The 12309-nt window shown below is 44.7% G+C and overlaps 1 protein-coding gene across 1 annotated transcript in view; it reads left to right on the top strand.

The window, feature by feature from the left end:
• Positions 1-303: 303 nt before the first annotated feature.
• The window catches only part of LOC144602736 (uncharacterized), a 59034-nt gene continuing 47028 nt past the window's right edge, over positions 304-12309 (top strand). Inside the window, exons 1-3 of the mRNA XM_078415874.1 lie at positions 304-387; positions 2320-2634; positions 9434-9706. Of these exons, the coding sequence (XP_078272000.1) occupies positions 333-387; positions 2320-2634; positions 9434-9706 (643 nt within the window). The 5' untranslated portion in view covers positions 304-332. The remainder of the gene's footprint in view (positions 388-2319; positions 2635-9433; positions 9707-12309) is intronic.

The raw sequence follows: 12309 nt of genomic DNA, 5'->3' as shown, positions 1-12309 counted from the left end.
ATACGCACTTGGGAATAATAACTGGCGAGCTTTTGTTTTGTACATATATTTTTTGTGCTATTCTTGATAAAGTTGGAGCAAAAGTGGAATGAAAGTCCTGGCCTGTCCCAACACCCCCCCACCCCCCACCCCCCCTAACCCCCCACCCCCCCCCCCCTAACCCCCCACCCCCCCCCCCTAACCCCCCACCCCCATGACAGCTGAGCTCCAACCAGCGTCACACTGTGAAGAATCGGTCCCATACATATCAATTGCAACACTCACTCGTGGTGAAATCCATCGACGCTCAGCGGAAGGTCTGAAGCAAAAGTCAATCATTTAAGGCGGAAATAATGTCCGGGTGTCACTTGTGCGTCTATTTACTCTTGCTGGTCGTCTACTCCGCAGGTGAGCAACTTGTGCAAGTTAAAAGTAACATGCTCGGAGTTCAGTGCAAACTTGTGCACGTTAACAGTAAAAACGTAGCAGCCAGGAGATTTCCTGCAGAGAGCGAGCGAGAGAATCCTTCCTTTCTCCGTGTGTGTGTGTGTGTGTGTGTGTGTGTGTGTGTTTGTGGGGAGAAATCGGGATACGGTTATCCCCTCTTAAAATAGTGCTCAGATATTCCCCGCTTCTGCAGATGGGCACAAAACGCTGGAGTAACTCAGCAGGTCAGGCAGTATCTCTGGAGAGAGGGAGAGCCTTCTTCATGACTGCTTGTCCCGCTGAGTTACTCCAGCTTTTTGTGTCTATCTTCGGTTTCAACCAGCAAGTTCCTCCCGGTTCTTGCTCCACTGCTCGTGACCCCTCTCCCCAATCTTTTTTTTTTTCTCCCCCACTTTCTACATAACTGTTGGTATCGTTTCATTCATTCACAAAACGCTGGAGTAACTCAGCAGGTCAGGCAGCATCTCGGGAGAGAAGGAATGGGTTATCGGAGCGGTTTCATTCATTCCAGTGTACAAACGTTTGAACGTTGGGATCTTCTGCGAGTTTTCTGGGACTTTTCAATAGACAATAGGTGCAGGAGGAGGCCATTCGGCCCTTCGAGCCAGTGCCACCATTCAATGTGATCATGGCTGATCATTCTCAATCAGTACCAAGTTCTCGCCAAGTCCTGCTAATTCCACTACCATCATTCTTGTGGCCCTTGTGGCTAAAGGGATCAGGGGGTATGGAGAGAAGGCAGGTACAGGTTACTGAGCTGGATGATCAGCCATGATCACATTGAGTGGCGGTGCAGGCTCGAAGGGCCGAATGGCCTACTCCTGCACCTATTTTCTATGTTTCTATGTTTCCACCACCACCTCAGCTCACGCTATCCTGGTTTCACGCACGAATTTCCTGGCTTTATTTGCGATTTTTGCTTATTTGAACGCTTATTTCCTTGCCTGAGTTCACCTGTAGCATTTGCCCCGCCGCCGCGGCTTTGAGCTGAGAAAGAGACAAAGTGCAAGATGACTCAGCCGGTCAGTCAGCATCTCCAGAGGACGGCCTGAGGAAGGGCCTCGACCCGATTCCTTCTCTCCAGAGATGCTGCCTGTCCCGCTGAGTTACTCCAGCGCATTGTGTCTCCTTTGGACCTACAAATGACACAGAGCCCTGGGGGTAACACAGCTGGTCAATAAACAATAAACAATAGGTGCAGGAGGAGGCCATTCGGGCCCTTCGAGCCAGCACCGCCATTCAATGTGATCAGTCTGAAAGGGTCTCGACCCCAAAACGTCACCCATTCCTTCTCTCCTGAGATGCTGCCTGACCTGCTGAGTTACTTTGGTGAATAAATACCTTCGATTTGTACCAGCATCTGCAGTTATTTTCTTATGTATAATGTGATCATGGCTGATCATTCTCAATCAGTACCCCGTTCCTGCCTTCTCCCCATACCCCCTGATTCCGCTATCCTGAAGAGCTCTATCTAGCTCTCTCTTGAATGCATTCAGAGAATTGGCCTCCACTGCCTTCTGAGGCAGAGAATTCCACAGATTTACAACTCTCTGACTGAAAAAGTTTTTCCTCACCTCCGTTCTAAATGGCCTACCCTTTACTCTTAAATTGTGGCCCCTGGTTTTGGACTCCCCCAATATTGGGAACATGTTTCCTGCCTCTAACGTGTCCAACCCCTTAATAATCTTATATGTTTCGATAAGATCCCCTCTCATCTTTCTAAATTCCAGTGTATACAAGCCTAGTCGCTCCAGTCTTTCAACATATGACAGTCCCGCCATTCTGGAAATTAACCTACGCAAATTTGTTCCCTCCCGTGTTCCGCTCTCCCGCGTTGTGAATTGGATCCATCTGTGCCCCTCGGATGACGACTGCTTCTCTCGGTCCTCGCAGGTAAACCGTGGCAGCCCAGCTTGGAGTTGTTTGGTGCCATCGGATCGTCCGTCGTGCTAACTGGACCCGGCGACGAAGAGGCTCAAAACGTACAGCACCTTCGCTGGGAATTCGGCATTATCCGGATTCTCGATTATTATTACAGCTCCTCGCAAAACGCCACATTCACCAACTTCTGTAAGGATCGATGCAAGTTCTACCCTTCCAGCGGGTCGTTGATGCTGGAAAATTTAACAACTCAAGATCAAGGTCTCTACAAAGTTGACGTCGACTTAAACGCCGACAAAAGCAGAGTCATCAAACTGACTGTTATGGGTGAGCATAGAAACATAGACAATAGGTGCAGGAGGAGGCCATTCGGCCCTTCGAGCCAGCACCGCCATTCATTGTGATCACGGCGGATCACCCACAATCAGTAACCCGTGCCTGCCTTCTCCCCATATACCCTTGAATCCGCTACCCCCTGGAGCTCTATCCAACTCACTTATAAATTCACCCAGTGAATTGGCCTCCACTGCCCTCTGTGGCAGAGAATTCCACAAATTCACAACTCTCTGGGTGAAAAAGTTTTTCCTCGTCTCAGTTTTAAATGGCCTCCCCTTTATTCTTAGACTGTGTGTGGCCCCTGGTTCTGGACTCCCCCAACATTGGGAACATTTTTCCTGCATCTGGCTTGTCCAGTCCTTTTATAACTTTATATATATGTTTCTAACAGATCCCCCCTCATCACACTAAATTCCAGTGAATACAAGCCCAGACTTTCCAATCGTTCCTCATATGACAGTCCCGCCATCCCGGGGATGAACCTGGTGAACCTACGCTGCACTGCCTCAATAGCAAGGATGTCCTTCCTCAAATTAGGAGTGCAAAGCTGCACACAATACTCCAGATGTGGTCTCACCAGGGCCCTGGACAACTGCAGAAGGACCTCTTTGCTCCGATACTCAAATCGATTTATTATTGTGTTGCATCAGTTTAAGTCTCTTATACAGCCTGAAAACAGACCCTTTGGCCCAGCTTGTCCATGCCGACCAAAATGCCCCATCTACAATAGTACCACATGCCCCACCTACAATAGTACCACATGCCCTATCTACAACAGTACCACATGCCCCATCTACAATAGTACCACATGCCCCATCTACAATAGTACCACATGCCCCATCTACAATAGCACCACATGCCCCATCTACAATAGTACCACATGCCCCACCTACAATAGTACCACATTCCCCACCTACAATAGTACCACATGCCCCATCTACAATAGTACCACATGCCCCATCTACAATAGTACTACATGCCCCACCTACAATAGTTTTACAAGTTCACAAATTCACAAGTTCTAAAAGTAGAATTAGGCCATTCGTCTGATCTCTGCCTCCTAATCCCACTTTCCTGCCTTCTCCCCATAACTCTTGATACCCATTCCAATCAAGAATTTGTCTATCTCGGCCTTATCCACTGACTTGGCCTCCACAGCCCTGTGTGGCAATGAGGTCCACAGGTTAACTACCCTCTGACTAAAGAAGTTCCTCCTCACCTCCTTTCTAAAAGAGCGCTCTTTAATTCTGAGGCTATGACCTCTGGTCCTAGACTCTCTCACCAGTGGAAACATCCTTTCCACATCCACTCTATCAATGCCTTTCATTATTCTTTTTATTTTTTTATTTTTTTTATTTTTAAAAAGCATATGTACAAATCGAAATAAGAAAAAACACATTTGTTACAAAGTTCTTACATAGCTTCAATTTTTAAATTTTTGAAGAGAGAAAGTAAAAATAAAAATATAAAACTATAAACTTGGGGAGAGAGAGAGTAAGAGGGTTAAAAAAAAAGAAAAAAAGATCTAACAATAAAAATTAACGGGAGTAGATCCGGGAGACAAAAACCACAGCTGTACATCCAACCCCCAACTCAAGTTTCAACTTTTTATTTAAATTTTTTTTTTTTATTTTAGTCCTGTGCCAAGCCCATTTACTTTTCTAAAAATTCAATAAATGGAGACCATATTTTTAAAAACAACTCAGGTTTGTCGATTAAGGCAAACCTTATTTTTTCCAAATGCAGGGTCTCTGTCATTTCCATAGTCCACATTTTAATTGTGGGGGTTATTGGTTTTTTCCAAAATTTAAGTATTAGTTTTTTCGCAGTTATTAGACTGTAATCAAGAAAATGTACCTGACTTACTGTAAAATTTGTAGTATGTTCTGATAATCCTAATATCATTAATTTTGGGTCCATATCTAATTTTTTATTAATAACTTTAGAAACTATTTTAAAAATCTCCAACCAGAAGTTTTGCATTTTTATACAAGTTACGAAAATATGAGTTAAATTAGCTTCTTGAAATTGACATTTATCACACATAGGAGAGATACTAGGAAAAATCCTATTTAATTTCGTCTTCGAATAATGTAATCTATGTATTATTTTAAATTGTATTAGGGAATGTCTAGTATTCAATGAACATTGATGTATATGTTGTAAACTTTCATCCCATATATCTTGCATTATAACTTGATTCAATTCGTCCTCCCATGCTCGTCTATAAGATTCTGATGACGGAATGTCAATGTCAAGGAGAATATTGTAAATAAAAGATATTAATTTATTTGAGTTATAATGTCGATTCAGGCATACATCAAGTATTTCTGGACCTCTAAACTTATATTCTTGCATGTGTGATTTTACATAATCTCTAAGTTGTAAATATCTAAAATAATTATTAACATGTAATCCGTACTTCTGCTGTAACTCCTGAAACGAAAGAAAAGTTCCCTTATGATAAAGATCTCCCACCCTTTTGATTCCATAACTTTTCCATTGAGCAAAGCCTCTATCTAAGACAGACGGTTTAAAAGAAGGATTATTCGCAATAGGAAGGAAAACAGATAATTTACTCAATTTTAACGTAAGCTTTAATTGTTTCCAGGTACGGATAACACTATGTATAATGGAATTACCTCCATATGTTTTTTTATTTAAATTTATTGGAGCTAAGAGGATCGCACCAATATCGAATGGTAAACAATCCTCTTTCTCCATCTTTAACCAATCCGGTTGTTGATCAGAATCATCCAACCAGCAGGTTATATTTTTAATATTAACCGCCCAATAATAAAATAAAAAGTTAGGTAAAGCAATTCCTCCATTAATTTTAGACTTACATAAGTGTCTTTTATTTATTCTATGAGTCTTGTAGTCCCAAATAAAATTAGTAACAATTGAATCAATTTTTAAAAAAAACTTTTTTGGAAGGTAGATCGGAATTGCTTGAAATAAGTATAGTAGCTGTGGCAGAAAGATCATCTTTATAGCGTTACTACGACCAACTAATGATATAGGAAGTGTTTTCCAAAATTGGATATTTCTGTGTAATTTAACAAGTAAAGGAGGAAAATTTGATTTAAATAAAGAAGTATATTTCCTAGTCACGTAAATTCCAAGATATTTAAACTTTTCATAGGCAATTTTGAAAGGAAATTGTTGAAGTATGGCCGGATTATGCTCCATTATTGGCATAATTTCACTTTTATACCAGTTAATTCTATAACCTGAAAATGAACCAAATTGAGTTATGAGATTTAATAAATTCGGAATGCTAATTTCTGGCTTTGTAATATATATTAATACATCATCCGCATATAAAGAAATTTTATTGGTTGTATGTTTAGTGTTGTAGCCATAAATATGTGAATTTGATCTAATACTCTCAGCAAGTGGTTCTATAATTAGGGCAAATAAAAGTGGTGATAGTGGACATCCTTGTCTACAACCCCTAGCTAAATGAAATTTAGATGACAGCATTTGATTAGTTAATATTCTAGCTGTTGGGGATGTATATAAAAGTTTCACCCATGCACAAAAATTTTCACCTAGTTGAAATTTTTCCATCACTGAGAAAAGATAAGGCCATTCTACTTGATCAAATGCTTTTTCAGCATCTAGCGAGATGATTGCTAAATCTTCATTTAATAGTCTATTTGAATAAATTATATTAAACAAGCGTCTCAAATTGAAAAATGAATATCGTTTGGCTATAAAGCCTGATTGATCGGGGTGTATCAATTTGTCTATAACTAGACTTAATCTCTGAGCTAAGATTTTCGCTAATATCTTCTGATCAGTATTTAAAAGAGCCTTTCATTATTCTGTAAGTTTCAATGAGGTCCCCCCTCAACCTTCTAAACTCCAGTGAGTGCAGGCCCAGTGCTGACAAACGCTCATCATATGTTAAGCCACTCATTCCTGGGATCATTCTTGTAATCCTCCTCTGGACCCTCTCCTGAGCCAGCACATCCTTCCTCAAATATGGGGCCCAAATCTGCTCACAATATTCCAAATGCGGCCCGACCAGCGCCTTATAGAGCCTCAGCATTGCATCTTTGTTTTTGTTTTCCAGTCCTCCTGACTCACATCCATGTGGGTTTGGCCCATATCCCTCAAAACCTGTCCTATCCATGCACCTGTCCAAATGCTTTTTAAACCATGTTCAACCTGCCTCAATTACCTCCTCCGGCAGCTCGTTCCATATACCCACTACCCTTTGTATAAAAAAAGTTGCCAATAGACAATAGGTGCAGGAGGAGGCCAATTGGCCTTTCGAGCCATCACCTCCATTCAATGTGATCATGGCAGATCATTCTCAATCAGTACCCCGTTCCTGCCTTCTCCCCATACCCCCTGACTCCGCTATCCTTAAGAGCTCTGTCTAGCTCTCTCTTGAATGCATTCAGAGAATTGGCCTCCACTGCCTTCTGAGGCAGATAATTCCACAGGTTCACAACTCTAGGACTGAAAAAGTTTTTCCTCATCTCAGTTCTAAATGGCCTACCCCTTATTCTTAAACTGTGGCCCCTTGTTCTGGACTCCCCAACATTGGGAACATGTTTCCTGCCTCTAACGTGTCCAACCCCTTAATAATCTTATACGTTTCGATAAAATTTCCTCTCATCCTTCTAAATTCCAGTGTATACAAGCCTAGTCGCTCCAGTCTTTCAACATATGACAGTCCCGCCATTCTGGGAATTAACCTAGTAAACCTACGCTGCACGCCCTCAATAGCAAGAATATCCTTCCTCAAATTTGGAGACCAAAACTGCACACAGTACTCCAGGTGCGGTCTCACTAGGGCCCTGTACAACTGCAGAAGGACCTCCTTGCTCCTATACTCAACTCCTCTTGTTATGAAGGCCAACATTGCCCCTCAGGTTCCGATGAAATCTTTCTCATTAAATCTAAGTCATCTGGTTCTAGATTCCACTACTGAGGGTGAATGCGCAGTCTTTTACCCAATCTATTCATCTCATGATCTTATCCACCTCTATAAGATCACCCCACATCCTCCTGGGTTCCAAGGATGGTACAGAGGTTGGCTGGTCATGATGCTGATGTATAAGATGCTGGTGAGGTCACTTTTCATGTATTACGTTCAGTTCTGGGCACCGTGTTATAGGAAAGATGATGTCAAGTTGGAAAGGGTTCAGAGAAGATTTACGAGGATGTTGCCAGGACTAGAGGGTGTGAGCTACAGGGAGAGGTTGAGTAGGCTGGGTCTCTATTCCTTGGAGCGCAGAAGGATGAGGGTTGATCTTATAGAGGTGTATAAAATCATGAGAGGAATAGATCGGGTAGACGCACAGAGTCTCTTGCCCAGAGTAGGGGAATCGAGGACCAGAGGACATAGGTTCAAGGTGAAGGGGAAAAGATTTAATAGGAATCTGGGGTAACCTTTTCACACAGAGGGTGGTGGGGGTGTGGAACGAGCTGCCAGAGGAGGTAGTTGAGACCGGGACCATATCAACGTTTAAGAAACAGTTAGACAGGTACATGGATAGGACAGGTTTGGAGGGATATTCCTCCTAATCTGCTTCCTAAAAGAACATCCTTTAATTCTGAGGCTGTGACCTCTTGTCCTAGACTCTCATAGAAACATAGAAACATAGAAAATAAGTGCAGGAGTAGGCCATTCTGCCCTTTGAGCCTGCACCGCCATTCAATATGATCATGGCTGATCATCCAGCTCAGTAACCTGTACCTGCCTTCTCTCCATACCCCCTTATCCCTTTAGCCACAAGGGCCACATCTAATCCCTCTTAAATATAGCCAATGAACTGGCCTCAACTACCTTCTGTGGCAGAGAATTCCACAGACTCACCACTCTCTGTGTGAAGAAATGTTTTCTTATCTCGGTCCTAAAAGACTTCCCCCTTATCCTTAAGCTGTGACCCCTGGTTCTGGACTTCCCCAACATCGGGAACAATCTTCCCGCATCTAGCCTCTCCAACCCCTTAAGAATTTTATATGTTTCAATAAGATCCCCCCTCAGTCTTCTAAATTCCAGGGAGTATAAGCCTAGTCTATCCAGTCTTTCTTCATATGAAAGTCCTGCCATCCCAGGGATCAATCTGGTGAACCTTCTCTGTACTCCCTCTAAGGCTAGAATGTCTTTCCTCAGATTAGGAGACCAAAACTGTACACAATACTCCAGGTGCGGTCTCACCAAGGCCCTGTACAACTGCAGCAGAACCTCCCTGCTCCTGTACTCAAATCCTCTTGCTATGAATGCCAACATACCATTCGCTTTCTTCACTGCCTGCTGCACCTGCACACTTGCTTTCAATGACAGGTGCACCATGACACCCAGGTCACGTTGCATCTCCCCTTTTCCTAATTGGCTACCATTCAGGTAATACTCTGCTTTCCTGTTCTTGCCGCCAAAGTGGCTAACCTCACATTTATCCACATTATATTGCATCTGCCATGCATTTGCCCACTCTCCTAATCTATCCAAGTCACTCTGCAGCCTAGTGGAAACATCCTCTCCACATCCACTCTGTCCAGGTATGTTTTGACGAGGTTCCCCCCTCCCCCCCATTATCCTTCTAAACTCCAGCGAGTACAGGCCCAGTGCCAACAAACGCCCATCGTACGTTAACCCACTCGTTCCTGGGATCGTCCTCGTAAGCAAACCTCCTCTGGACCCTCTCCAGAGCCAGCACATCCTTCCCCGGATGTGGGGGCCCGGAATTGTGACCATTTTTTGGTGGGGAGGGGGAACTCCATGGTGTTGCCGTAACGCTCGGACTATTTATTCCCCATTCTTCATCAGAGCAGCTGACGTCCCCTTCAATCACCACCACTAGTGCCATGGTGGACATGGACATTAATCTGACCTGTCAAGTGACGGGAGGGAAGGCGAGTTCAGTTCGGTGGATGAAAGACGACCAAATGATAGCGAATAACGATGAGACGTACCACTTCAGGCAAAACAACTGCACCCTGCTGATCCCAAAAGCCCAAAAATCAAATTGTGGAGCCTACACTTGCATCCTGGAAAATCGTGTCAGTAAAGCGAACGGTTCTTACCATCTCTTCATTCATGGTGAGTAGCATCCCTCAGTTTCCTCTTCAGTTTAAGGTCTTAGTTTTAGATCTAGTTTAAGGGCCTGTCCCAGTTACACGATTTTTGTAGGCGACTGCCGGTGACTGTCAAAGTCGTAGCAGATCGCCAAAATTTTCATTTACCCTACCACAATGACCACGACAATGACCAGGACAATGACCACGACAATGACCACGACAATGACCACGACAATGAACACGACAATGAACACGACAATGACCATGGCAATGACCACGACAATGACCAGGACAATGACCATGACATTGACCATGACAATGAACACGACAATGAACACGACAATGAACACGACAATGACCACGACAATGACCATGACAATGACCATGACATTGACCACGACAATGACCACGACAATGACCATGACAATGACCACAATGACCGCAACAATGACCACGACAATGACCACGACAATGACCACGACAATGACCATGACAATGACCACAATGACCATGACAATGACCACAATGACCACGACAATGACCATGATAATGACCATGACAATGACCACGGCAATGACCACGACAATGACCACGACAATGACCATGACAATGACCACAATGACCATGACAATGACCACAATGACCACGACAATGACCATGATAATGACCACGACAATGACCATGACAATGACCATGACAGTGACCACGGCAATGACCACGATATTGACCACGACAATGCCCATGACAATGACCATGACAATGACCATAATGACCACGACAGTGACCATGACAATGACCACGGCAATGACCACGACAATGACCACAATGACCACGATAATGACCACGACAATGACCACAATGACCATGACAATGACCACAATGACCACGACAATGACCATGACAATGACCACAATGACCACAATGACCACGACAATGACCATGACCATGACATTGACCACGACAATGACCACGACAATGACCATGATAATGACCACGACAATGACCACGACAGTGACCACGACAATGACCACGACAATGACCACGACAGTGACCATGGCAATGACCATGACATTGACCACGACAATGACCATGACAATGACCATGACAATGACCACAATGACCATGACAATGACCACAATGACCACGACAATGCCCATGACAATGACCATGACAATGACCACAATGACCACAACAATGACCACCACAATGACCACAACAATGACCACGACAGTGACCATGACAATGACCACGGCAATGACCACGACAATGACCACGACAATGCCGAGTCAGGTCGGCACAAGTCACTTTTTTTTGTGAAACTAGCACCTGGCCTAGAGATTACACCGTCTTCGGAAACATCGCAAAATTCCCGCGCTCACCTGACCGTCAAACTGTCACCTCCAATCTACCCGTCAAATGTCCTGACGGTAAATAAATTGGTTAAACAAAACTATCTTCTGGTATCTTCAAATGCCTTTTCTTAATTTAATATTACGTGCTTCTAAATGCATCTGCGACAACCTAGCAAACCTGGGGACAACGTGCGACAGACAGCGCCCGCAATAAGCAACGATACCTGGCCACAAGCCAACTGTCACCGAGAAATTTCTAGCAGGTAAATTTTTCCGCCAAGCGCCGAGATCCGCTACGATTCATTGAAGACTCCTCACGATCATGCCCGCGACACCCCGGCAAACGTTCGGTGACAGCCTAGTCGCCGGCAGTCGCCTTAAAATGGCCTAACTGGGACAGGCCCTTGAGCTTTATTATTGTCACGCGTAATGAGGTACAGTGAAAAGCTTTGTTTTGCATGCTATCTAATCAAATCAGATAATACTCTACATAAATACAGTCGTCACACTCAAGTACAGTAGGTAGAGCAAAGGGGAAGATACAGAGTGCAGAATATACTTCTCAGCATTGTAGCGCACCAGTTCCAGGGGCAAAGTCCAATGTCCGCAATGGGACTTGCTCCCGAGCTTATGGAAGGACCGTTCAGAAGCCCGATAGCTAGGGTCGCCAACTTTCTCACTCTCAAATCAGGGGCAAAAGGTGACGTCACATGTGACCTCACCCAGCCAGCGGCCCACGTGCTCCCGCTCCACCAATGGCGGCCGCCCGGGCCGGGAGGCGGGTTGCTAGGCAACCTTCGCTAGGCGGCGCCCACGCCTCCGGGCCTACAGCGTCCGGGCCTACAGCGGCCCCCAGGCCTACGGTGTCCGGGTCTACAGTGTCCGGGCCTACGGTGTCCGGGCCTCCTCATCTTTGGACACCCTGTGCGTAGGGGAGAGGGCAGGGCCGAAGATGTCCTTGTTAGGTTGCTCCTGGGCCAGGCCAAGCTAGCCATCCGCGACTCACGGCGCCAGGCGGAAGAGGGCTCTGCCCGAGCCAGCTGCCTACCCCTTTTCCGGGGTTACATCTGTGCCCGGATGGTGTTGGAGAGGGACTGCGCGCTGTCCACGGGCACCCTGGAAGATTTCCGGGACCGCTGGGCACCGCGGGGGATTGGAATTATCCTGGATGGGGATTGTAATATAATTGTATAATAGTTTCAATTGGTATATTTGTTTGTATAGTATTATGGTGGTGGGGTTCCGTTTTGGTTTTATTGTATTGTATATATTA

The sequence above is a fragment of the Rhinoraja longicauda genome, chromosome 19, assembly GCF_053455715.1.
Source record: "Rhinoraja longicauda isolate Sanriku21f chromosome 19, sRhiLon1.1, whole genome shotgun sequence".
Lineage (NCBI taxonomy): Eukaryota > Metazoa > Chordata > Chondrichthyes > Rajiformes > Arhynchobatidae > Rhinoraja > Rhinoraja longicauda.
Note: the sequence above shows the minus strand (reverse complement) of the source record. Positions and strands in the feature narration are given on the sequence as shown.